Raw genomic sequence first — 27,805 nt, 5'->3', positions numbered from 1 at the left:
ATCAACTGCGATCTGTTTAAGCCCTAATAGCCTATATGACAGATCAGGGCAATCTTTTATTTACTAATTAACATGAAATAGTCAAATTGCTACTCCATATCAATGGCATACAACAAAAATACAGAATAATTAGAACAATCAGTTGCGCACAATAAATAACAGAGCATCATATCTATACACATTTTCCCCAGAACTTTCTCGCGACCCGGTAGGAATTCTTCTACGGCCCAGTAGTGGGTCGCGACCCGGTGGTTGGAGACCTCTGCTATAAAGAACTCCCAGCAACAGTCAAAATAGAACATCCAAGTATTGAACATGAATTAAAAGTTGGAGTGATGTCAGTCTGAGGCTTCATGTATGACCTGTCGGTTTGCTTTTTGGAAATATTTCACGAACTCCACCTCTCCTTCACAACGAACGATTTTTGAAGTGTAGGCTTACAGTTTTGTTAATTGTTGAAGGCACAGGTGAATTCTGGGTGGATTTGTGCATGCCCTAGATTCGTGGTGTGAGTGGTATCGGAGTGCTCTGGCCTTTGGATAAAAACCCGCTCCGCGCTCTGACTATATTTTGCACGCTCTGCTCGGCTCACATGCTCTGGTTTTCAGTGCTTGTTTATGGATGTCATAATGTGAAATTCTGACTTGGCGATTATAGTCTGATAATATGTGTTAACTACACTTTGAAAAAAATAAACGTAAAAAATTGCAATATGCATGAAGTCACCATTGTGGAGATAAGCGTTTTCTTTAGTTGGGCTCTTGACCCTTGACTTTTTAAAATTAGATCTTCTCTGGCTACTGTAACTGTGTTTATAAAGCCCATTTGTTATATCAAAAATTGCTATAGAAAATCTGATCAGATGAAGTTGGTTACTTATTGATGATGATTCAATCATCATGTAGTGGCCTGATTTACTAATCATTTCCAGAGTCTAATCTGTGTGTATGCCATTTAGATTTATTTATTTAGGGTGACCATATGTCTATTCAACCGCAGAGGCTGCGATTACACTCTGTCACGTGACACGCGAGAATAAAGAGGTGTGTTCGACTTGAAGATCGATCAGTGAATGACATCAAAGTACGGTGAGAGAAAGCATAATATATTAATATTAAGACCCTTTCACATGGGATGCGGCAGTCGCGAATGTCTAGTTCATTTTCAATGGGAGACATGCGGAAAGCGGCAAACCGCTGGCGGTTTCGCTGTCGACGTGGAGGTGGAGTGCAAGCGGTGCTCGTGCACCAGCGCTTCGTGGCAGGCGCCGCCAAAGATACAAATATTTTATCTTTTTGTAAGAGGCAGCGGCAGCCATGTTGGCTTTAACCAATTACTGAACAGAATATTAACACCCAATCATAGAACATTTCACTGAGCTCATGTGCTGAAAACATGATGATATATATATATATTCTTATTTATTTATTTAATGTCTGTCTAAAGTTAACAGACAGTGTTTAAAAAGTGCAATCCACATGTTTACATATGTTTATTACAGTGACTTTGAATTAATTACCTAAATACTGAGTGTGGTAAAGCAACAGATTTGTTTTTATATTTCTGCAATCTACTTTAGTTTGTGTGATTTGTTACTGACTTTCATAATAATGTTTACACAAGGCCTATTTGTCAGTGCTTTATGTTGTCATAATTATTACATGCTTACAAGGCTGGAAGTTCAACAAATCAGTCAATATACTACTGTGATTTGTAGTTGTTAAATAATGTCATTCATATCAATTCATGCATCACCTAATTTCATCATAACATATAGGCCTGTAGAACATTTGTTTAATCTATCTAGTATTGTGTTGGTCATACTATACAATGATTTAAAGAGCTTTAAAAAATAATTGCATATTAAATCGCAATATTGGTAAAAAAAAAAAAAAAAAAATCGCAATTACATTATTTTCCAAAATTGTTCAGCCCTAATCCATATATTACTTTTGCTAAGGAACGGGGAGAAATCTTAAGCTAAGAGAAAAGGCGGCATTGACCTTGTTGCTATGGATGATGTCATTAATCTTACTAACTACACCCACAGTGATTGGCTGAGAGGTCTCTTGGTCTCTGTCAGTCATTTAATCGTAGAAATAGTGTAGACTGAGGTAAATGTTTGCCTGTCATTCATCGACCTCAAATAAGGCGTTCAAATTATTTTGAAAATTAAAACATGTAAATTGTAGCAGCTTTACACTGCTGCTCACTCTAACATTATAACTTAGATAAATGTGTGCTATTAGACACATGGAAGCTGTTAGCTCTCCGAGGCGCCAGTGCGATCGTTGGGATTTTTTCCTGATAACTATGGAAACAACCTAAAATCTGCTCTCATGTTTGCTTATACAGATAAGATTAATTATTTGAAACTGTAAAGGGTCTACTTTTATTTGTGTACACTTGCTATATTAACAAAACATTGTGTTTTTGTAAAATAAAGAAAAGAATCGCGTTCTGGATGCACTTTCTGTTGTCTTGGTCTCTGTGAACTGGAGCATGGCACAAAAATTAAACTCTGTGTATAGCCTACTTGCCTTACAGATATGAGAAATATATCTACAGAAAGCCAGAAATGTCTACTTTTAATCAGTAACTCAATGATTAGGTTATCTGTATTAAAGGTGCATTTCTCTCTAAAGGCGTGTCATGATTTTAGCATGAAAACGCTTTGAAAAATACTAATTTTCCTAATTTTTCTATTATGATTTTCTCAGTACCATCAGCAGGAAGAGAAAAAGAGCAGCTTCTCCATTGCAGCCCCCTGATCTCAGTGATGAATCAGTGCCCTTTGATCCTGTGTGAGTATATTCATGTAGAGAGAAACATTCAACACAAGAACAAATAATGTACACAGAAATAACTAAAGAGAAATATACTTCTCATATTCTGCAATATTTTTCCAATAAAGTTTTAAAGACAGGAAAAAACTAACAGAAATTGTTCTCTTTTTTTAACAGCAAATATAACACTAAAATGAAAATCATGATATAAAGAAGACTATAAGAAAACTGAAAAGAAAAAGTCAATAGGCTCTTTGCTAAAGGAAGCTGCTTTGTTAAATAGTGCTCTCATGTGCTTCTCTGTCTATTCCCTTAATTACACAAAAATTCAGGGACACAGTGGGATTTCTGCATCAGAGAAATATTGATGGTAATAAGAAGGATCTGTTGGCCACAATAGATTGATTATATTTAAAATTAGCCTACACATCTTTCTAAATGTGGTTGTGGTATGAGTTCAAATAAGATTATTTAATATTAGAGACATTTAAAAAAATTGTTTTAATAACTCTTTCTGTTTGTTTTTGTTTTTGTCTCTCTGTTCTATGTCTTTTCAGCGGTGGGAGAGCTGAGCAGATCAGATATGTGTCCTGTCAGACCTTCACATCCTCCTACTATCAGAACCACATTAGTCATAATGACACAGAAGCAGATCTGGAGCTCAACTCTCATCAACCAGTACATGATGATCTGCAGAGAGTCAAAGACCAGCACAAAACCAGCATGAAGAACAAGTATGAGAGCTTATTTGAGGGAATCAGACTACAAGAGAATCAAACCCTCCTGAACAGGATCTACACACAGCTGTACATCATAGAGGGAGAGAGTGAAGGAGTGAATGAAGAACATGAGGTGCTACAGATGGAGAAAAGTTACAAGACACTCCAAGACACTCCAATCAACTGCAATGACATCTTTAATCCTTTACCTGAACCTGGATATGATGAGATGAGAAGAGAGAGCAAAGACAAAATAAAGACGGTTCTTACTAAAGGCATCGCTGGAATTGGAAAAACCGTCTCTGTGCAGAAGTTCATTCTGGACTGGGCCGAGGGAAAAGCCAATCAGGATGTAGATTTCATGTTTGTTCTTACATTTCGAGAGCTGAACTTGATTAAAGATCATCATTACAGTCTTCACAAACTTCTGCTTGACTTTCATCATGAACTTCAAAATCTGGACTCAAAGATTTATGAGGAGTGTAAAGTTGTGTTCATCTTTGATGGTCTGGATGAAAGCAGAATTTCACTGATGTTTTCAGACAGTCAGAAAGTTTCTGATGTGACTGAGATTTCATCAGTGGGTCTGTTGATGTCGAACCTCATGAAAGGAGATCTGCTTCCCTCTGCTCTCATCTGGATCACCACCAGACCAGCAGCAGCCAATCAGATCCCCTCTAACTACATCAACCGTGTGACAGAGATTCAGGGATTCAATGACCCTCAGAAGGAGGAATATTTCAGGAAGAGAATCAGTGACGAGCATCAAGCCAGCAGAATCATCTCACACATCAGAAGAGCAAGAAGCCTCCACATCATGTGCCACATACCCGTCTTCTGCTGGATCTCAGCTACTGTGCTTCAAAACATCCTGAAACAAGATCTCAGTGCAGAAATCCCTCAAACTCTGACTGAAATGTACATCTACTTCCTGCTCATTCAAACAAATATGAGGAACCAGAAGTATGGAGAACGAGATCCATGCAAACTCCTGCAGTCCAACAGAGAAGTTATTGTGAAACTTGCTGAACTGGCTTTCAATCAGCTGATGAAGGGCAATGTGATGTTTTATGAGGAGGACCTGAGAGAGAGCGGCATAGACGTCACTGACGCCTCAGTGTATTCTGGGATTTGCACTGAGATCTTTAGGGAGGAATCTGTGATTTATCACAGGAAGGTTTACAGCTTTGTACATCTGAGCTTTCAGGAGTTTTTTGCAGCACTGTATATGTTTTACTGCTATTTACACAAGAACAGTGAGATTCTGAAAATGTTCCTGACAGAAATGTCCAGAACTCAGTGTGAGAATATTACTCTGGATGTGTTTCTGAAAGGAGCAATGAATAAAGCCTTGAGCAGTAGAAATGGACACCTGGACCTTTTCCTTCGATTTCTTCATGGCATCTCACTGGAGTCCAATCAGAGACTCTTACAGGATGTACTGATACACACAGAGATCAACCCAGAGAGCATCAAGAAAATAATCCACAGCCTCAAACGAGGTCAAAAAAACAATGTAAATCCTGAAAGATGGATAAATCTGTCACACTGCTTGATTGAGATGAAGGATAATTCTGTTGTTAAAGAAATGCAGGCATTTTTAAACTCTAAAACAAAAAGAAAAAAGCTCTCTCTTGCACAATGCTCAACTTTGGCAAACATGATCCTGATGTCAGAGGAGGTGCTGGATGAGTTTGATCTTAAACAGTACAACATCACATCATCAAAAGAGGGCAGATGGAGACTGTTACCTGCTGTGAGAAACTGCAGAAAAGCTTTGTAAGTGTGAAAAACTGAACACAATTAACATAAGGTTCAACATATGTTGTGATGGAAGTTTGTATTTTTATTGGTTTTTGTTTTCACAAGCATACATTTTAATTACTGCAATGAGTGATGTTTTCATTCTCAAGTAATCAATGCTATTATTATTATTATTATTATTATTTTTTTTTTTTTTAAGATTTGTAGAATGTAAAAAAAAAATAGCTTCATGCTTTGTCAACTTAACCAGTAAATGTAGTCCAACTCTGTGGCAGTTGTTTAGGTGATTTTAGTCAATATAATTGGTTTATATAATAATGTAACTCATCGTATTATCAACTCCAGTCCTGGAGGGCCAGTGTCCTGCTGAGTTTAGCTCTAACCCTGACCAAATACCCTCAATCCCAGTGTTTATATTTACAAATTTACAGCTATGATGTACATAATGTACTTTTAATTATGCCATGTACTTGTTTAATTTTTGGACCTTCTTTTTTTTTTTTTGTGGAACAGGCCAGAGAGTGAATGTTAAACTATCATGATTTTATATGGTAAAGTTTGTTAACTAAGGCAGTGCTTCTCAAACCTGTCCTGAGTACCCCAGCACTGCACATTTTAAGTTAAGTTAAATTAAGTTAATTTTAACTTATAATTTTGAACTCAATTTTGGATGTCTCCCTCATCTAACACGTCTGATTTAACTCATCAGCTCATTAGTAGAGACTCCAAGACTTAAATTGAATTGTGGTGTGACTGATGAGGGAGGTATCCAAAATGTGCAATGATAGGGAATCCCCAGGACAATTTGAGAAGCACTAAGGAAGTCTTTCAGTCTGGTGGGGACATCAGCACACCAGCATGCTTTTTAAACAGAGTCCTTGCTGTTTTCAGTTTGGCAGACTGTAATCTCACAGTTCAGCACTGTGAAATTGTGGCTTCTGCTCTACAATCATCAAACTCCTCCCTGAGAGAGCTGGATCTGAGTAATAATCATCTGCAGGATTCAGGAGGGAAGCTGCTCGCTGCTGGACTGAAGAGTACAAACTGTCAACTCAACATACTGAGGTTTGTGTTTCACACTGATTAATTTTGTGATTAATTTTGTAATTATAGGCACCCTGTCACACAAGTTTAAGAGGAAAGCGTTTTGGGAAACTGTTCTGCATTTTTAACCTAAATCACAGCAGCGTGCATCTGTGAAGGACGCAGACTGTCAAACATACACAACTATTAGCCAGTCATAGCAGTGGGTGTTTACTTCTGAGTCTACAACTCGCCATGCATACTCAAACAGAGCTTTCTGATGAGGGGGGTCGAAAACAGGACAGAAAATAGCCTATTACTTCTAAATTATGATGTTTTTTGATGTACAAATCTTGATAACATTATAAGTGGACCTCAGAGAAAAGTAAAAAATAAAAAACGGAGGCAGCTGATGACCCCTTTAAAACTTTCAGACAAGGCCTTGTCACGTCAAAGTTTGTCATCAAAATGTACTCCTCTAGTTTCATTTTATTAATCCTACTCGCGTTGGGATAGTTTTAAATGCACACAGAAACTTTCCAAAAATATGCTAATTTGTTTTTGTTGGGTCACCCAAAAGAGATTTTTCCCCAATTTCCAACTTTTAAGTTGTTTATATTGTAGATTAGAACATGCGTCATCTTCATTCCCAAATGACAGATTCATTTACAGAAAATGACCTTGTTAACAAAAATCTCAAGCCAATTAATTTATTAGCATAATTATTTAAGTAAATGTCATTCAGTGAATCGTTCAGAGCAGTTCCTTAGTAAATGCCTTCGTATTGTAACATAGACTTCAGCATCCCACCAATATATATATATATATATATGTATGTATGTATGTATGTATGTATGTATGTATGTATGTGTGTGTGTAATTTTTCATGAATTACTCTACATTTCACTTCAATGTCCATAAATGTTTTTTTTTTTCCTTGGGTATTTCTTTCTATTTTTTTATCTTTCTTTTTATCTTGCTTTTATTTACATTTTAACTCCCTTCTGGGTACCTATTTGTCCCCAAAATAACGTTAAGTAGGTGCACACACACACACACACACCCCACACTGTTCCTAAATGCCAGAAATAAGATTGAAACATCTCTAAAATTATTACTAACACACTAACATTATTACTGCTGTTGTAGATTATCTGGCTGTTTGGTGAAAGAGGAAGGTTGTGCTGCTCTGACATCAGCTCTGAGTTCAAACCTTTCACACCTGAGAGAGCTGGACCTGAGTAACAATCATCTGCAGGATTCAGGAGGGAAACTGCTCGCTGCTGGACTGAAGAGGCCAAACTGTCAACTCAACATACTGAGGTTAGTGTTTCTCACTGATTCATTTTGTGATGTTAATAATTACAGACGCCCTGTTAAGCAAGTTTAAGAGGGAAATATTTTGGGAAACTGTTCTCTTTTTCCCTTCATTAGCCTACTACAAATCTACCTGCTCTCTACAGTTGGATCCAAAAGCTTTAGACAGAAAGTGAAATTGTTTATATTCTGCAATATCTATCTATCTATATATACAGGTGCTGGTCATATAATTAGAATATCATCAAAAAGTTGATTTATTTCACTAATTCCATTCAAAAAGTGAAACTTGTATATTATATTCATTCATTACACACAGACTGATATATTTCAAATGTTTATTTCTTTTAATTTTGATGATTAGAGCTTACAGCTCATGAAAGTCAAAAATGTGCAAGAATAATTTTGACCCATACAATATATTGTTGGCTATTGCTACAAATATACCCCAGCGACTTAAGACTGGTTTTGTGGTCCAGGGTCACATTTTAGGCAATCAAATCAGACTACTTTTAGATTACTTTTGACCTAACTCGTTTATCACAATGATTTGAATAAGATAATCTTGTACCATATTGACATAAAAATACAAAGGGTTCGAAAATATATTCCACTTGTTGTTATTAACAACATGAAGTGCATTAAACATTATATTACGTCAAGGTGTTTGTGAAGGAACTGCATGTGGGTTATGAACGAAAAACTAATAATTAATTAAATCATGAATTAAGAAAAAATAAGAAATATTTATTATTTACCAGCATGTCATGTGACCATAACCACTGTCAGAGAACCAATGAACATGCAAATGCGATACTTAATTATTAAAATATTTATTTTAAAATCTCAGAGGTACTTCAAGTAAATATATTTGGTGAAAGAGGATCAGATGACAAAAAGGGTTGTGAATTTGTGCATTTTAATGTGTTTGAAAGACAAAAGCCTTCCAAAGACATAGAAATACATGGTTAAATAACCTACAGAGTGATAATTCAAATAAAAATCAGTGTTCATCAGAAGTTGATGTAATGTTGAAACACTTTTTTTTTTTTTTTTTTTTAAAGATTTGTTTTTGGCGTTTTTGCCTTTTATTTGATAGGACAGTAGGTAGACAGGAAACAAAGTTGGAGAGAGAGGGGGGATGGGATCGGGAAAGGTCCGCGAGCCGGGACTCGAACACGTTACGCCTGAAGCGCAATGGCGCTACATGTCGACGCGCTGCCCACAAGGCTATCGGTGCCGACGAAACACTTCTTAAACCAGAAAGTATTTTTGTAAATCAGTGGTCGAATGCTGTGTAGCCATCTGACTAATGACTGATCTCTGTGAATGTCGACAAAACTGGAAGACTTTCTGAATGTATATAAGCGGTAGGCTATTTTCAAAAGGAAAATTTAAAGGATGAATAAGCGGAATTAGGGAGAATCAAAAAGTTATGAATAATTTATTGCTATTGTGTGAATAATATGTAACCATGTAATCCATAAAATAACTGTAGTCTGATTACGAGTATTTTAAAATGTAATTTAATCTAATTACAGGTACTTAATTTTTGGAATCTGATTACGCAATCCAGATTACATGTAATTAGTTGCTACCCAGATGGAAACTCGAGTCTGCGACTTAGACTCGAGTCGCACTTAAGTCGCATAAATAAAGACTTGGGACTTGACTTGGACTCGTGAACAGCTGACTCAAGACTTGACTTGGACTCGTGAGACTCGTAAAAAAAAACGCAAGTCATTTGGTATAGGAGTTTGTATGAATGTATCTCTGAGGAAAACTGGCTGTCTTAAAAAAAAATTAGATGGTATTTTCTTTTCATCTTGCCTCCGTATAATGCATATTAAAGTAGTGTTCATAACTGCAGCGCTACTTTGTTTACAGCGGCAACCAAGGAAATGATGTTTAATTGATGTTCAAGCGCCACCTGCTGGCAGAGAGTGAATCTGCATTAATTCAGCCTGTCTGCGGTTTTGTTTCGTACAGATGTTTTATGTAGAATAGTTTCACAAAACTAAAGTCAGACCATTTTGTTTTTGCTTCAAATTTCGAAATTATACAATCCAATTTAGATTAAAAACTGCTCATGCTGGATGTATGCAGCCTCTTTGTTTGGATTGTGTTTAAAATACAGTGGTTGCCTCTAATTTTAAATAAAAAAAGAGCACAGACAAAGCCTTAGTTTGTTTATATGAGATTTATTTCATTTGTGTAATTCATTTGATTAACTGTGGTTTGTTTTAAAATTTAGTTTTGTTGTTTGACATATTTCAATTTTACTAAGAAATGTGCAGCATTTTATTTGACAATTAATAAATGGACACCTTTTCATTTCTTATTTGTCTTAAATTTTGTTAAAGTTTTTTTTGTTATTGTTGTTGAGAAAATCATATTGTGAAAAGTATTTCAAAACTGATTTAGCCTCAATAACTAGTTGAAAGAACTGTTGCTAATAAATAGAACAAAGACTTGAGACGTGACTTGGACTCCACCACAAAGACTTGAGACTTGACTTGGACTTGGACCTCAGAGACTTGTGAACATGTCTGATATATTATATATATATATATATATATATATAAGTAACTGATTACATGTAATCTGGGCTGCGTTCAGCCCTGTAAAAACAGTGTTGCGTTGAACACCTGTTCTGATGACCCAAGTGTTGCAACTATGGAAGCTGATAAGGCCATTCTTTGTGTTCTTTTTGAAGAATTTTCGGAGCCTGATGAAATCGGTATAAATACGTGATTAATACTGAAAAATACACTTGATGCTACAGTCACTGCCCTTGCCGTCCAGAATAGAAGAGAACATCCCGATCGAGTGAAGGATTTGTGGAAACTGGTTCCTAATTATTGTGATCCAACATTTGCCTCACATTTCAGGATGAAAAGACAAACATTTCAGGTGAAGGATAATCCACTTCTTACGTCCGAGACTGTGTTATTATCTATATTACCTTATTATTTTTATTGTGAGTATTAGGCTTATCATTATTGTTGATCACTATTGTTGTGCTATGATATTGTAATATTTACCATTATATAATCAGAGGAGCATAGAAAATTTTATGAAAGTGTCACTCCACAATACAATAGCAAAATATATAAATATGTATAGTATTTTTGTTACATTAATCAGTGTCTAGCACAACTTCCTAAGGAAAGGATATGGACCAGAAGAAATCTGAATCACCCAATAATAAAATGTGACATTCTGTAGTTTTGTCTCATATTCATCTTTTAATCATATTTGTAAATGTCTTGACTCTACAGCCAACAGAGCAATTTTGTCATTACTGTTCCAATACTTTTGGAGGGCACTGTATGCGTGTGTATATATATAGTCCAGTTTTGGACATTCACACAAAGATCAGTCATTAGTCAGGTGGCGAAAGAATTTGACCACTGGATTTACAAAACTCATTTCAGGTTTAACTACTGATGAACACATTCATTTTTATTTGAATAATTACTCTGTAGGTTTTTTTAACCATGTATTTTTAATTATAACTAAGTAAAATGCACATATTCATGTTATTTCTTAGTTACATGTAATGCAGGCATTCCAAAACTTTTTGTCATCTAAACCTTATTCACCAAATATATTTGCTTTAAGTACCCCTGAGAGTTTAAAATAAATATTTCAATAAGTAAGTATCACATTTGCATGTTCACAGTTTCTTTGATGTTGGTTAATGATCATATGGCATGCAGGTAAATAAAAATATTTAATCTTTTTTTAGTAAGTGTTTTATTTAAAACCATGACTGTAGAAATACAAAGACAGTTCACTCCTATACTTATGAATGGGAGAAACTGCATCGCGCAATATGGAGGAATAGTCCCACCCTCTAAATCAGGGGTTCTCAGATTCTACATTCAAAGCTCCAAATCTGAATTTTCATCAGTGTCAAAGGTCCTGACTGGAACAATTGGTTATTACAAAACTTGTTATTAATAAACATAGGCTACATAACATGCATAACAAATAAACACTAATTTGTTGAAAAAATAAAGTGCCCTTTGCATTAATGTATTAACAAGTGCAGAAGTGGCAAAACAATTCATTTAAGTGTCAGCAATAGAGCTCGACCGATAATGGTTTTTCTCTGGCCAATGCCGATATCTAGAATCAGGGCAACCAATGGCCGATATATGATGCTGATATTTTGGGCTGATATGTTTGGCCGATTTTCTCTTTTTCCTTTATCTAATAAAAGAGAGTTTGAGTAAATGATTATTGCAGGGCACAATATGTAATAGTAATAGTAGTAGTAGTAGTAGTAGTAGTAGCTTAATTCATATAATAATACATGGCTCAAAACTTAATCACCTTCTCAAAACAGTTCTGTAGCATGCTTTCTGTTTATGTTTGCTGACACCATCAGTGTTTTCCACAGACTTGCAAATACAGATTCATTCTCTGCCAGCAGGAGGCAGAGAATGAATCAGCCCTGGCATATTTTGGTACAGGCAGCCCACCACCACCACGTCTCTCTCTCTCTGTGTGTGTGTGTATGATATAACAATACCAGACAAAAGATTGTGAACAGGATATTTTTAAGTTTTTTTTAAAGAAGTCTCTTCTGCTCACCAAGCCTGCATTTATTTGAAATATTTTTACTATTTAAAATAACTGCTTTCTATTTGAATATATTTTAAAATGTAATTTATTCCTGTGATTTGAAAGCTGAATTTTCAGCATCATTACTCCAGTCACATGATCCTTCAGAAATCATTCAAATATTCTGATTTGCTGCTCAAAAAACATTTATTATTATGTTGAAAACAGCAGAGTAGATTTTTTTTCAGGATTCTTTGATGAATAGAAAGTTCAGAAGAACAGGATTTATCTGAAATAGAAATCTTTTGTAACATTATAAATGTCTTAATCATCATTTTGGATGTAAAGCATCCTTGCTAAATAAAAGTATTAATCCCCCTCTCTTTTTGGAAAATCTATTTGTGGCGGTCAGTTTTGATATTGTGACGGGCCGCCACAAATAACTCGATGTATGGGAAACACTGGACACTGCTATAAGGTCAAATGGCCATAATCTTAGTGGCAAAAAAAACCCTCATATTAGCGGTGAAATGTCACCCGATTATGTCAAACGTCATAAGCTCACTGGAAGTCAAGACAACAAATGTCATGAAGGAAGTCAATATCTCGCCTGCGCTTTCATTTCGGACCATCTCCAAAAATACATTAAAAATAAACAAATGATTTACAAGTTTAACGTGCGTTTATCAAAGTAGGAAATATAATTAGTGCTATTGAAATATGAACTGAAGGTGGGTCCGGATTTAATTCCCTCCGGGTCCAGACTTTGAGAAGCACTGCTCTAAATGAAAGAGCCAAATTTCCCATAGAAACCTGGCTAGACCAGGCTATGCACAGTCATAAGCACATTTTGACTCTGTATGTGCATTGGCTGGTCTAGCCTGAAAAATAAGTTTTTTAAACGCTATTTGAGCATAAGAAACAACATTCATGGGGCAGATTTTTGTTGCTGATTTGACATGTAATTTAATTGTGAGTTCAGCGAGCAGTTTTTGAGATTTCAAGATTCCTCCATTCATTAAGATAGGTCTTGTACAAGCTGCCCGGAGGCATTGCAGATATGGCCGCAGAGTGAAGAGACTTTCCTTGAAAGGGAGTTTCTTTTAAAATGATTTATTTTCATTAATGAAAAGTTGTCAATTAATTAAATCATGAAAAAATTTTTAAACTCACAACCCACCTGTAGTTCCTTTATGAACCCTATTGGGGAACCTTGTACTTCATGTTGTAAATTAAAATGAATGGAACAAGTTTTCTTACTCTTTACAAGTAACAAGATAACGCTATTTAAATCAATGTGATAAACGAGTTAAATCAAAAGTAATCTGATTATATAACCTAAAATGTGTAATGTAATGGATTACGTTACTGACTACAATTTTTGTCATGTAATCTGGAATTAGTAACGGATTACAATTTGTAAGTAATCTACCCAGTTCTGTGTGTGTGTGTCTCTATCTATATATATGAAGAGTTCAGATGCAAAAGCCTCTAAGTGGCATATAAAATTCTCTTCTAAAATGAGCATTTTTCTCAGGCTCCTAAATTTATGTTCAGTTATTTTACTTAAATGGCAATGAAAAGAACCTATTCAGTGCCATTAAAGTGAAATGACTGAACTTACACATGAGAGCCTGAGAAAAATGCTAATTTTAGAAGAAAATTTCAGATGGCACTTACGAGGCTTTTGCATCTGAACTCTTCATTCATATATATATATATATATATATATTTTTTTTTTTTTTTTCTAATTAAACGCACTTTTTTTTCTGAAATTAATCTTGATTAATTTAATTAGTTTTAAATCTACTTTTATATTACAATAATCACACACGCCATATTCATGTTGCTGTTCCTAAATGCCGTAAATAAGATCGAAAGCACCTCTAAAATGAAGCACACTAACATTATTACTGTTGTTGTAGATTATCTGGCTGTTTGGTGAAAGAGGAAGGTTGTGCTGCTCTGACATCAGCTCTGAGTTCAAACCTTTCACACCTGAGAGAGCTGGACCTGAGTAACAATCATCTGCAGGATTCAGGAGGGACACTGCTCTCTGCTGGACTGAAGAGGCCAAACTGTCAGCTCAACATACTGAGGTTTGTGTTTCTCATTGATTAATTTTGTGATGTTAATAATTACAGACGCCCTGTTAAGCAAGTTTAAGAGGGAAATATTTTGGGAAACTGTTCTCTTTTTCCCTTCATTAGCCTACTACAAATCTACCTGCTCTCTACAGTTGGATCCAAAAGCTTTAGACAGAAATTGAAATTCTTTATATTCTGCACTGTTTTATTATATATATATTAGGGGTGGGACAATAAATCGATATATCATGATCCTTCTCCATGCGATATGAGAATTGATATCTGGCGCCAAATATCGATATTTTAATTAATACAATAAGGTGCTCTAAATAGATTTCCCTGCTCACAGCATCTAAAAATGTGTGGAAATCGCGGCCGCGCCATTTCCAGCTTCTTTCCAAAAGCGCTCTGACTCTGAGCAAACATGAACCGCGTTCTCTATAATGATGGGGAAGCATGAGGAACCGAAGGATGAACAGATTTCAAGCCACTGTATTAGCTTTACTGCTATATATATGTATGTTTATGGAGATGAAAACTAAAAAACTGCCCCGGAACAGCTATCAGCGTGGACCATAGGCATAATCACGTTATTATTGCAGAGCGCATATTCAGTTCATGAACCAATCCGCTCGGGTCGCAGGTAGATTTCCCTCACTATATGAGTGAGAGAGAGCGCCACCAGTGCGTCCAGTTTTATGTGAACAAAACTAGATGCTCTCTCTCCCAGATATTACAAGTGCGCGTTATGCAGTGTGAGCAGTGCACCGACCGGCAGAAACATAAATCTGCACCTATGGCATGGAGGACGAAACAAAACCTTGTCAGAGCCACAATGCGGCACAGAAGTGTGCAGTGTGTGTGCTTGCTGCACGTCTATTTGAAATAATGAACCTGAGCGAGCAAAAGACACGATGTGAACTGCAATTTTTTTCATGTGGGGCTCCGTTTTTTTGATGAGAGGAGTAAAAAGGTTGAGAAAGCACTCCAGGTAAATTTTGAAATGTTTATAAATATAAGTTTTTTTTTCTGTTTGATAACCATTTAAATGTGCTTGTTTACACACGGAGAAAAATAAAAGTGTAAGCTTTTAATAAGTCCAAGAATAGAATGATTAATTTAGTGTACTCAACATGTTAAAACTGATTTACAGAAATGTTTTTGCTGTTTTCTAACAGTTTGGACTTGAATAAAGAACGAAAACTTGCACTTACGTAGTGTGATACGTGATGTATCATTATAGGATTTTCTAGAAATATATATCGATTATCGCTGTATCGTGATATTATCGTTATCGTGAGGTACCCTCGACTCCCACTCCTAATAAATATTATATATATATATATATATATATATATATATATATATATATATATATATATATATATATATATATATATATATATATATATATAAAAAACAGTGCAGAATATAAACAATTTCAATTTCTAAATGATTGTTCTCTAAGCCCTGTCTTTACAATATTACTGACCAAACCTACATTAACCTCTGCTGGCTATCTAGCAACAAGCTAGCAGTTTCAAGAAACATGTTAGCATTGTGTTAATTCATGCTAGCAACATGTTAAAACATGTTAGTAATATTTAAAAATGCAAAAACATGTTAGCAATGTGTTATGTCACGCTAGATAGACATTAAAATGTAGCAAAGGGCTATATCATTCTAGAAGCATGCTATCAACGTATTAAACCATGCTAGCAACATATGAAATAATCAGAATCTTCAGAAAATCACACTCTTAACAGAAATCTTAAGCCAGTTAATTTATCAAATTAATTTGAGTAAATGTGTGTGTGTGTCTTTATTTACATTTTATATATATATATATATATATATATATATATATTAGTGCTGGGCGGTATACCGGTTCATACCGAATACCGCCGTTTATTTTTCTTATGATATGAATTTTTTAAATACCGGTGTTATTTAAATAACGTTCGGAACGCGACACACTGTTTGAGAGGGTCTCTTTTCACTATTGCATTGTGGCAAGAACACAGCTGTATGTGTTACTAAGCATGTTCTGAAGCTGTAGAACTAGTAGAACGTGATGACACAGAAGAACTCATCCACAATATCCACCGCGCCGCCACCAGCTCCAGCGTCTCACACACAGCGTGACTTTAGCACTATATTTAGCAACTTTCAGACCCTTTTAGCAGCTTTTTTCCATAGAATATACAAACTGACAAACCTAGCGAATGTTTTGGATAAACCTTAGCTATGGTTCAGTTGGAAGATGTCGCCAGTGCTGCCCGCGAGCGAGATCTGACTCCCAGCGCAGCGTCGCGTCTCTCTGCGTCTGTTCTGTGCAGCGGCGGCAGAGAAGCACCGCATTCATTTGGCCGTGCAGCGACTGTTTGGAATTATAAATATGAGCATAGTTCGTCTGTTAATATTATGCACTTTTTTTTTTTTTTTTGTTTACTCAGACGCAGGCAGTGCGCTGCATGAGACAAAAAAGTAATATAGCCAAAACCACCGCATAGCCGCTCTTTAGTATAACGTTAGATGCATGTTGATTTTATCAGACGATGTCGCGATTATAAATGAGAATGACTCCTGGTTAACATGTATTAATGGGTCGTGTTTAGTCACTATTTAGTGTGGAATTTTTCTACAATATTCGCTCATCATGACAGTAAAATAGGGCATTCTAAGTCAATCTACTGCAGTTTTTCCTCTCTCAATCAGTACAAAATGTGGTTAACACCCGATCATGCATGAAAAAAATAAATACCGTCATATACCGTGAAACCGGTATAATTTTGAAAAATACTGTGATATACATTTTTGGTCATACCGCCCAGCACTAATATATATATATCTGTATGTTTATATATGCTGTCAATTGTTTTTTTTTTTTATCTTGCTTTTATTTAAATTTTAAAATCACTTCTGGGTATATATTTGTCCCCAAAATAAGGTTAAGTAGATACACACATACACACACACACACACCCCACATTCCTACTGATGTTCCCAAATGCCAGAAATAAGATCGAAAGCATCTCTAAAATGAAGCACACTAACATTATTATTCTTGTTGTAGGTTATCTGGCTGTTTGGTGAAAGAGGAAGGTTGTGCTGCTCTGACATCAGCTCTGAGTTCAAACCTTTCACACCTGAGAGAGCTGGACCTGAGTAAGAATGACCTGCAGGATTCAGGAGTGAAACTGCTCGCTGCTGTACTGAAGAGTCCAAATCAACTCAACGTACTGAGGTTTGTGATTCATATTGATTTATATTTTAATAATAGTGTGTGAGAGAGAGAAACTATACCTCTAATTTTGTAATGAAATAATAATTAATTGCATAAAAATAATTGCGCAATGTGTTAAACTTAACATAAACACAACAAAAACTGACAGTGGTGTGAAAGCAGTAGTTAAAAACACATTTTTTCTTAAATTTTCATATTGCATATTTTTCCTATTTTCATTTTTGTTTTGAAAGTATGGTAAATACTGGTAAAATGTACCAACAATGACATTTCAAAATGTACACTTTTTGATATACCATAAAAATAACAGGAAGCCCATCTGAATTATATAGCATTTAGGCTTTCCATCTCATAGTAGCCTACCAAAATTGTATTAACAGTAGAAGTGAAATCTTATTGTAAGTCTTATTGTACCCTTCAATTCTGGGTACTGTCTTATGATTTAAAATCGCTTACAGAGGAAGTTTGTTCCCATCAGACTAACATGACAGTCACGACTCATGCCGCTGTAAGCATTTTCTTTTTCTTTTGTTTTCGCTCGCGATCTTTACAACACACATTACATAACATATTTCATGGCACACTCGTTTTATGCGTGTTTGGTGCAACCTGTTGTTGTGGGTGTATTATTGACATGTCAAAGTCTAGACCCTGAATATAAGACGACCATGTTTTTTCAGATGTATTTCCAAGAAAAAAAACATCATCTTATATTCGGGTCCATACGGTATATATTATTACAATATAGTTATAGATAGATAGATAGATGAACAGTAGTCAACATTTGAAGTGAATCAGAAAAGTTCATCAATGTTGTCCCAAGACAAGAACGGATATTGATTTTGTTTTAGGACAGGGGTTCTCAACCTTTTGCAAGCTGGGCCCCCCCAAAGCTGGTTCATTGCAGTTGCCCCCCCCTGGGGAACATGTCGCAGTTCCCTCGACTGATGCGGCCATGCCCGAGGTCTAGTTTTTGTGTGACGGCGTGCACTTTGTCTGCAAGGAGCAAAATATGAGTTTCGCAGCCTTGCAAAGACAGGTTGAGGCCGCTCAAGCGGTCAAATTTATCGACCAAATAGGACAGAGACGCAAGCCACATAGTGTCATCCAGATGCTTCGCCAGATCTGATCTGATTTCTGTCAAAAAACACTTCACCACCTCTTACAGCTCATACAACCGCTGTAACACCCGCCCCCTGGAGAGCCAGCGAACTTCAGTGTGCAGAAGCAGCTGTTCGTGCCCTGACCCCATCTCCTGGCAGAGGACCCCAAACAAGCGAGAGTTTAGCAGCCGTGATTTGATGAGATTTATCATTTTCACGGATTGGTTCAGCACAGAGTCAAAAAGAACCGGCATTTTTTTAGCAGCTAGTGCTTCGCGATGGACCATGCAATGTGTCCATTTCACAAGTGGAGCTACTTGCTGAACGCGAGCAGCTAGGCCACGCTCACGCCCCGTCATTTCCTGCGCACCATCCGTGCATAGGCCAACGCATCGGTCCCAAGCCAAACCATTTTCACGGATAAAAATATCAAGGACATTGAAAATGGCTTCTCCTGTAGTGTGCGACTGAAGAGGCCGGCAAAACAGGACATCCTCCTCAATCGCCTTGTCCCGCAGATACCTGACATAGGTGAGGAACTGTGCCTGCCCAGCAATATCAGTGGATTCGTCCAGCTGCAGCGCGTAGTAAGGACTCTTTTTTTACGAACTCTATCAGTTGCTCTCTGATATCATTGGACATGTCTAAAATTCTCCTAGCGACTATGTCATTGGACAGTGGTACTGCACCGAGTTTGGCTGCTGCACTATCGCCTATCATTATTCTGCACATGTCTTGCACTGCCGGCAAAATGAGAGTCTCGGCAATTGTATGCGGTTTACCCAGTTTACCGATTCTTTTGGCCACTACATACGATGCCTCCAAACACTGTTTAAAGACAGTGCTGTGCACTGAAATGGTTGCCTGTTGCTGATGGAGGCCATATAGCTTTCTTTTAAAATATTCAGCCGGTTTATTTTCAATGCCAGCATGCTTTGTTTCGAGGTGCCTTTTTAATTTGCAGGGCTTCATACTGTCGTTTGCCAGCACCTCGGCACACACGACACATTGAGGTCTCAGATCAGCCGTGACTGTAAACCCAAACTGCAGGTATGCAGCTGGTGGTGCGTCGGTTGGCTTGTTGGTCCTCACAAGAAATTTCTCAATTTTTGTTATGTGTTTTCAATAAAGTTTAGGCAATATGTAACTGTGTGTGTGGCTATGTTGAGAGCCGTATCAGGGGCAAATCAAATAATTATTTTGCAGACAATTCAGATTTAATTTTAATACTTAACGATTGTAGTGTGTGTGTGTGTGTCTTAGTCGCGTGGGTAGTTTTAGCTAAGTGTAGCTACTGCCTAGCAGTTGAAAAAAATTACTGGCTAGGGCTGAGATTTGATCTAATCTTTAACAAGAATGTTTGTGGGTTTAGTCTTTAAAAAGACTGTTGGGGTTTTGTAGTAAAGGCCTATGTAAATCGAGATTGATAACAGACTAGCGAGAGCTGGCACAAGCGAACTTGGCAAGAGACTAGACTAGAGTGAATGGAGAGCTATGTCGTGAGTCAATTTAAATGCAGTGATTTATTTTTGTGTGAGAGTGAGTGAACATTTACACCCTGCTCTGTAAGCCAGGGCGGGAATGGTGGCGGCCATGCGCATGCGCGATTCATTTGCAGCCTGGACGCGGAGGGGTGTGTGTCTCCTCTCTGCTCTGACTGCTGTGCGAGGCTACTGAGAGACTGAGCGCCTGTGAGTGCTTTTGGACGGGAGAGGGGCTCACGGCAGCACCTGCTTCTCGTTGAGCACAGTAGGCCTAACTGCAGAGTGATTTGTGCTTTCGAGGCTCTTTAGTATAACGTTAGATGCATGTTGATTTTATCAGACGATGTCGCGATTATAAATGAGAATGACTCCTGGTTAACATGTATTAATGGGTCGTGTTTAGTCACTATTTAGTGTGGAATTTTTCTACAATATTCGCTCATCATGACAGTAAAATAGGGCATTCTAAGTCAATCTACTGCAGTTTTTCCTCTCTCAATCAGTACAAAATGTGGTTAACACCCGATCATGCATGAAAAAAATAAATACCGTCATATACCGTGAAACCGGTATAATTTTGAAAAATACTGTGATATACATTTTTGGTCATACCGCCCAGCACTAATATATATATATCTGTATGTTTATATATGCTGTCAATTGTTTTTTTTTTTTTTATCTTGCTTTTATTTAAATTTAAAAATCACTTCTGGGTATATATTTGTCCCCAAAATAAGGTTAAGTAGATACACACATACACACACACACACACACACCCCACATTCCTACTGATGTTCCCAAATGCCAGAAATAAGATCGAAAGCATCTCTAAAATGAAGCACACTAACATTATTATTCTTGTTGTAGGTTATCTGGCTGTTTGGTGAAAGAGGAAGGTTGTGCTGCTCTGACATCAGCTCTGAGTTCAAACCTTTCACACCTGAGAGAGCTGGACCTGAGTAAGAATGACCTGCAGGATTCAGGAGTGAAACTGCTCGCTGCTGTACTGAAGAGTCCAAATCAACTCAACGTACTGAGGTTTGTGATTCATATTGATTTATATTTTAATAATAGTGTGTGAGAGAGAGAAACTATACCTCTAATTTTGTGAGAGTGAGTGAGAGTGAGTGAACATTTACACCTGCTTCTCGTTGAGCACAGTAGGCCTAACTGCAGAGTGATTTGTGCTTTCGAGTCTCCAAACACCACAAAAGTCTCCAAAAACACCAGCAAAAGTCGCTGGTTTTGTCGCTTTTGACAAAAAAAAAAAAGTCGCCAGGAGGATGATTTGTTTGTGTTATAATCAGTGCTTGAAGTGGGGGGAAAAGGTGGCGGTACTCTCTTTGCATTGGCAAATCATTACATTTTTACAGTGAAAAACAAAACTTGGAGATATTGCTGTTACAACAATTTGTTATTTATTTTGTTATTTATTTATTAACTAAATAAATGTATTTAAACGTTTGTGTGTGCGTGGCTGCGTGCGTGTGTGTGAGCATTTCACAAAAACTAAAGGAAAGCTTTAACTGTAGCCTATATTCTGACTAGTTTATTCGTTTTTATATATATATATATATATATATATATACATACACATACATACACATACACAGTGATGGGCAGTAGCGTCGCTACAAGTAGTGACGCTACTAGTTTAACTACATTTCTCAGTAGCGTGGCGGTAACGTCACTGCTTTCTGAATCAAATAGCTTTTCAGTAGTTAAGCTCTTTTTTTGATCAAGTAGCGCGGTAGCGTAAACAAAAGCTAACTTTACATTTTCCAAAGAAAGCATTCTGAAACTCAAGCTCAAATCAGAAATATAACAGCTACGGATCACTGATCCTGGATCAGTAAGTGACGCCTCCGCCACTAAACCTCGTAACGCCATTGGCTCCTCAAACTGTCAGTCAAACCTCATTATTCCTCCCGCCTCTTTCGTCAATGAAGTGCGGCGCACATTTTGGAGCATCTCAGCTCGTTTGCAGTCTGAAGGTAAATAAAGAACTGTTCATTGAATAAGTACAGCGGTTTCTTTACTCAAAAAACACTATTTATAAAGGCTAATGTTTTTTTTTTTTTTGAGGAGCGGAGAAGAGTTTCTCTAGCATTTGTTGTCAAGTCACAGCCAAATAGCTCATGCGAAGCGCTGAATCTTTCATGATACTTTGGCCAAATGACAGAAAAAAACTGAACGGCCACATAATGACAGAAAACTGGGGAAAACGGGACAGGAGTCAGGAAAAAAAAAAAAAAAAAAAAAACCTTTGCTGGTCAAAAGCTTCATATTTGAACTTGATTTTGGTGAAATGTTTATATTAATATCTAATGACACATGCAACGATGCAAATAAACATAGCCTATCTGTAGGCCTAAACATCTATATAGTAACGCTATACAATACTATTTCATTAAAATACATTTGTTACAGTATTTATTAATCTTTGTTAATGTTAGTTAATGAAAATACAGTCGTTCATTGGTAGTTCATGTTAGTTCACAGTGCATTAACAAATGTTAACAAACAACTTGATTTTAATAATGCGTTAGTAAATGTTGAAATTAACATTAAGATAAATGCTGCAGAAGCACTGTTCATTCTTAGTTCATGTTAACTACACTAGTTAACTACTGAACCTTATTGTGACGGGTTACCATTTATATAAATGTATCTGTATACAATAAAGCCACAATATCAACTACCAATAGGAGGTTTCCGGCCGACAGCAAAAATTTATTTTGCCTATGTCGCAATTTGAGGTTAATCCGGCCCTGTATTTGATACTGATTATGTTTTGTTGAGAGAGCATTGACTTGGTATGATGTTGGTTCAATAGAATCTTTTTTTTTTTTTAAGTAGCTTGGATGTAGTAAACTACTTTTGCCATGTTGCCGTAGCTTAGCTTGCTACATTTCCCAGGGCTGTAGCTTTAGTGTAGTTAAGCTTCATTTAAAGAAGAGTAACTGTTAGCTTAGCTCACTACATTTTCCAAGTAGCTTGCCCAACACTATATATATATATATATATATATATATATATATATAAAAACTAAGTATGACCTCACGTTTTATACGTTTGCAGCCTCTGAAACTTCTGTCCATCATAAAAATTAATTCGGATGGTTCGATTTTCTGCATTTTTCGCATCTGTAGCAAATATTTTGAGGGGTGTTTTTGACAATTGAGAGCCACCAAATGACGAACATGAAAAAATGAATACGACAGTTTCAGACTCAGTCAGGGTGCAAGGACCTTAAACTTTTGAGGCTTGCGCAGCTTCTCGAGGAGAAATCATGAGCGCCGTTTTCTAAAGTCTATGAGTGCAGCACACACAAATAAACTAAATTGACATAGGCCTACTGCAGTTAAATTTCAAAATGTGGTGTTTTTATATTTATAACATTTGAATACAGTTCAGCAACATGCATCACACGACCTGACGACCAAGACAGCTGACAATTGACCATCACTTAATTTACCATCACCTCACGTTTGAAAATGTGACACTGATTTCATATGACGGTTCAACAAACAAGTTAATAATATCAAGTCACTTACATTTTAGACGAAATAATGACTGTTTTGGTCTATTTTAGCAGCGAAAATAGATCCGATGAATCCAAACAAAGATCACAGCATAGCGCATCTCACAGCAACACTCAATCGTGTTTTGAATGATTCAGTGTTTTGAACGATTCGGTTGAGTCAAAGATTCAATGACCCATGCACAAACATCTGTCTCATTCTTGATGAATAGGCCGTTTGAACGAATCGTTTGAATGCACGACTCAATTGACTCGCTTAATAAAACCGCTTATCACCTGCATTTGCGCTCACTATCGACAAACCAATCAAATTTGTTCAAAACTTTTTTTTAAATCAGTCCAAACACATTTAAATTTTTATTCAGGAGTTATGTATATACAAAACTATAACTTTTTATGACAGTAGTTTAGTGATAAAAAAAAAATTTGCACTTTTTTTCAGTTTTTTTTTTCCTCCCATCCTGTAGCCTACTCGCGCCCCCCCGGGAGAGTGTCCGCGCCCCCCCGGTTGAGAACCACTGGCTTAATGCGTTAAGGCAGTGTTTTTAAAAGACCAAACTCAGAAAACACATCATTAATATGAAAGCATTCTATGTACAGACAAGCAAATGAGCCCTTAACAGGAACGCAATGCGTTAAGCGTTTTACCCATAGAAGCGTTACATAGGCCTATTATAATTTATTAATAATGTGTTTACTAAGTTTGGTCTTTTTTAAAAAAAACAACAACAAAAAAAAAACAACTCTTAACACATTAAACAAGGTTAAGCGTTTTACAATGCCCCCTTTGAGGCGCAAATGATCAAGAGATAACTGTTCACTCACTGTATCTTGTGGATATTTCAGCAAATGTTGCTTAATTTAGAAATAACGTCTACAATAAATAAAATAAATACAGGCTAATCAAACACTGCTGATTTTGTCCAGAGTTAGGCTACGCTAAACATTTTATTTGTGTAATTAACATGTTTAAATGGTTTAAAAACAACAATGCATTCAACACCGCAAGCGCAGACGGAGTACCTTCAGAAGAATGCAGAGAAGAGCCTATTCTAAAAAAAAAAATCTTAAGTTGCTTGGATACAACTCACTTTAATTCAGTTCACTCACTTCGTTTGAAATAGAATTATATAATAATATGTTATAATAATTTGTTTGTGATTTTTTTTTTTTTTTTTTTTTTTTATTAGTCATGTAGCATTGACTTTGAGATCATGTGCGTTACAAGCTTGGGGTGATGTTGTGTGTGTGTGTAGTTTCCTACAAAGAAATGTAGAAAATAGAAAAGATTAGGCTACAACACTGTAATATCACTGAACTAAATAATACAAATATGCAAGTCACATTTCTTATTAATATACATTAACAATAAAGATTAAAAATAAGAAAGATGCACATTACAAATACTTGAGTCGTGCAGCAGTAATAACGTAATGATAACAAATACAATTTCAAGCAAAATGATCATAGTTGTTCAAGCATTTAACATTTCATAAGTTAAATTAAATGTTGGTAATGAACTGCATAAATTATAGCAATCATGAAGAAGGTTCTCTCTGTCCCAAACACGTACAGTAAGCTATAGTTGATACAGTATCAACTCCCCATCAGTAATTCTATACTATACTGCCACCTGCTGGCGCAGTTGTGTAACTTACAGAACAACTTATGTGTCTTATGTGTTAAGTCGTGATCATGAGAAAACAAAGAAAAAAATTATAATAATGCACGTCGCTTAGAACTTCCGTACTATTACAGATTAAAAGAAAGGAATAATATTTACTGTAATAAGTGTAGAATTACACTGTCTGTTTACTCATTTGCGTCAATCAGAGTGAGAGAAGCAGTGAGAGATGTTGAGACAGGTGAAAAGCGTTTCGTTAATAGTGAACATTGACCTATTGTGCATACCGTTGTGGCTCCCGCTGTTAGCAGGGGATAATCGCTGCATTTGGGGTAAAAAAGAAAGAATTAATAATTGTGCCAAGAAGGTTGTCTGTTCGTTCACACAGGCACGAACTGATTGACAGCTGCCTTTAACGGAGCCTTCACCGATTACCTCCATTAATCAAAGCATTCGGCACAGTCGTCTGTGAGTGACGTCACCTCCCAATACAAACACGCCCCCTAGTATAGTCCCGCCCCCTCACATTGATTGACAGCTTTCCGTGTAGACATCGGAAATTCAAATGCAGAAGGAATTGCGATTTTCATTTGAGTTTTGGCAGGTTACATGCACGACACAGAGAGAGTGAAAAAGCAAATGTGGTAATTAATATTGCTATTTAAATGTGACAGACTCATAACTCGTAAGACATGGGAAATACAACTGCAAATGGACTTTGCCTTTTCATTTGAAATGTGGCAGTCACTGTGCGTTCGCGAATCTGGAAAATCCTTCCATAAGTTACTGTGTTACAAAGTACTTGAGTATTATTTTTATTTTATTTATTTTTCTTACCCAAAAATGAGGCGATGTGAGCATTATGGAAAGTCTGTTTCACAAGTGAGACTCATAGAAGTATTAAACTTATCACATTCCAGGAAATCTATTTGCATGCATTTTAGACACTTACGTTGTTCTTGCTCCATCCATGCACTAGCTGTGTCCTTCTATCAGCCGAGTCTCTATTTATTTAAACTGTTGAGTGCTCTGGTAATATCAATGGTATAACCCATTTCAGGAGCTGACAAAATTTAAATTTAAAATCAGAGCATAGCTCATAGTAAAATATTGAAATGCTAACAGTGTTGATTCAAAACACCAACCTAAATATGAATTGACTGTCAAAGCAAAGCGCGGTTTGAATGCCCCGCCCCCAGCTAAACTAGAAGTTTTGATTGGTTTTTTACCCAAGTCAGACCTGTCTGTTATTGGCTGAAGCGCAGGGCTCCACCCCAGCAGTTTGGCTCACTTTGTTTCTCCATCTGGTCCTTCTTTTTTTTTTTTTTTTTTTTTTTTACTTTGTACTTTTGGTGAAAAATAATTGTAGCAAATTTGAATGCTTTACTTTTATTCTACTCAATTAAAAGTAATAGTACCACAATTAAATTATACTCAAGAAAATAGAAAACATTTAAAAATGTACACAAGTACTGTAACGAAAGTATTTCAATAAGTTACTTTCCACCTCTGGTGAAATAATCGGCAATTAGTTGATCGATCGTTGAAATAATCGTTAAATTGCAGCCCTATTCTCCACTGAAAACTGGAGTTTATAGGCTGCTTCAGCTACCTTTAGGGAATCCCTGGAATTCCCCCAAATCCTCATATTTTGTGAGTTTCCCTAATCAAACACACCTTATTTACTTATCAGCTTATGAGTAGAGACTGTAAGACCTGAAATGGTTGTGTCAGATGAGAGAAACATTGTAAGGTGCAGTATGCAACATGTTTTCTTCTGAAATTCTATATCTTGGCCATACCACAGTGCATTATTGTGTAGTCTGCCTTATTAATTCCTCAATTAGCTACTATAAAAAGGAAGGAAAGGACAGTTCAGTGCAATTCAATGCAAGAGGTAATTGCTATATAAACCGCAGTGATTACGCAGTTTTGTCTATAAAGCAGCAGCAGATGGTCTACTGTATGTAGTTGCTGACAGGATACAGCAACTAAGCATTGCGGATATGAGAACACATTAAAGTGAAATAGGGTTGGGAAGGTTACTTTTAAATGTATTTCACTTCAGATTTCAAAATACATGCTTTATTTTTTATCCTTTTATTTTTTACCGTATTTTGTTAGATTACTCAAGTTCAGTAACAATCGAAATACTTTGGAATACTTAAGGTGAGGGGCATAAAATGTACCATTTTAAACACTGAAATATGAAATGATGGTGGGGAAATAAATTGCTTTAAAAATGAAACTAAAACCACCAGTAGGTGGCAGCAAATCACTGTCAATGAATGAGTCATGGAATCATTCAAATTTGATTTGATTCATTCAAAAGGACTTATTCATTAAGGAATGAAGCAAGTGATTTTATGAATGTATTCAAATCATTTGCTCAGCCGATTCATTCAAAACACAGATTCAATCAGAACCCAAACAGTTCTGTTCACAGACACGCAACTCTTCTTTCAAAGAGATTTATTTCAAAGGCAGTAGTTATTTGCATTTAGTGTAAATAGCAATAGATGCTGCTTACACTAA

General features: G+C 36.4%; 1 protein-coding gene across 3 annotated transcripts in view; it reads left to right on the top strand.

Moving 5' to 3' along the window:
- The window catches only part of LOC131533770 (NACHT, LRR and PYD domains-containing protein 12-like), a 63,484-nt gene that overhangs the window by 15,619 nt on the left and 20,060 nt on the right, over positions 1–27,805 (top strand). For 2 of the 3 annotated variants that reach the window (XM_058766258.1, XM_058766248.1), the window contains 7 exons: positions 2,721–2,804; positions 3,344–5,284; positions 6,161–6,334; positions 7,442–7,615; positions 14,107–14,280; positions 17,345–17,515; positions 20,970–21,140. In XM_058766258.1, the coding sequence (XP_058622241.1) occupies positions 2,721–2,804; positions 3,344–5,284; positions 6,161–6,334; positions 7,442–7,615; positions 14,107–14,280; positions 17,345–17,515; positions 20,970–21,140 (2,889 nt within the window). Of the gene's footprint in view, positions 1–2,720; positions 2,805–2,996; positions 3,157–3,343; positions 5,285–6,160; positions 6,335–7,441; positions 7,616–14,106; positions 14,281–17,344; positions 17,516–20,969; positions 21,141–27,805 lie in introns of those variants that run through there. The other variant, XM_058766256.1, reaches the window with a different exon arrangement.

Source organism: Onychostoma macrolepis, chromosome 03 (assembly GCF_012432095.1).
Source record: "Onychostoma macrolepis isolate SWU-2019 chromosome 03, ASM1243209v1, whole genome shotgun sequence".
In the NCBI taxonomy this organism is placed as follows: Eukaryota; Metazoa; Chordata; class Actinopteri; order Cypriniformes; family Cyprinidae; genus Onychostoma; species Onychostoma macrolepis.
Note: the sequence above shows the minus strand (reverse complement) of the source record. Positions and strands in the feature narration are given on the sequence as shown.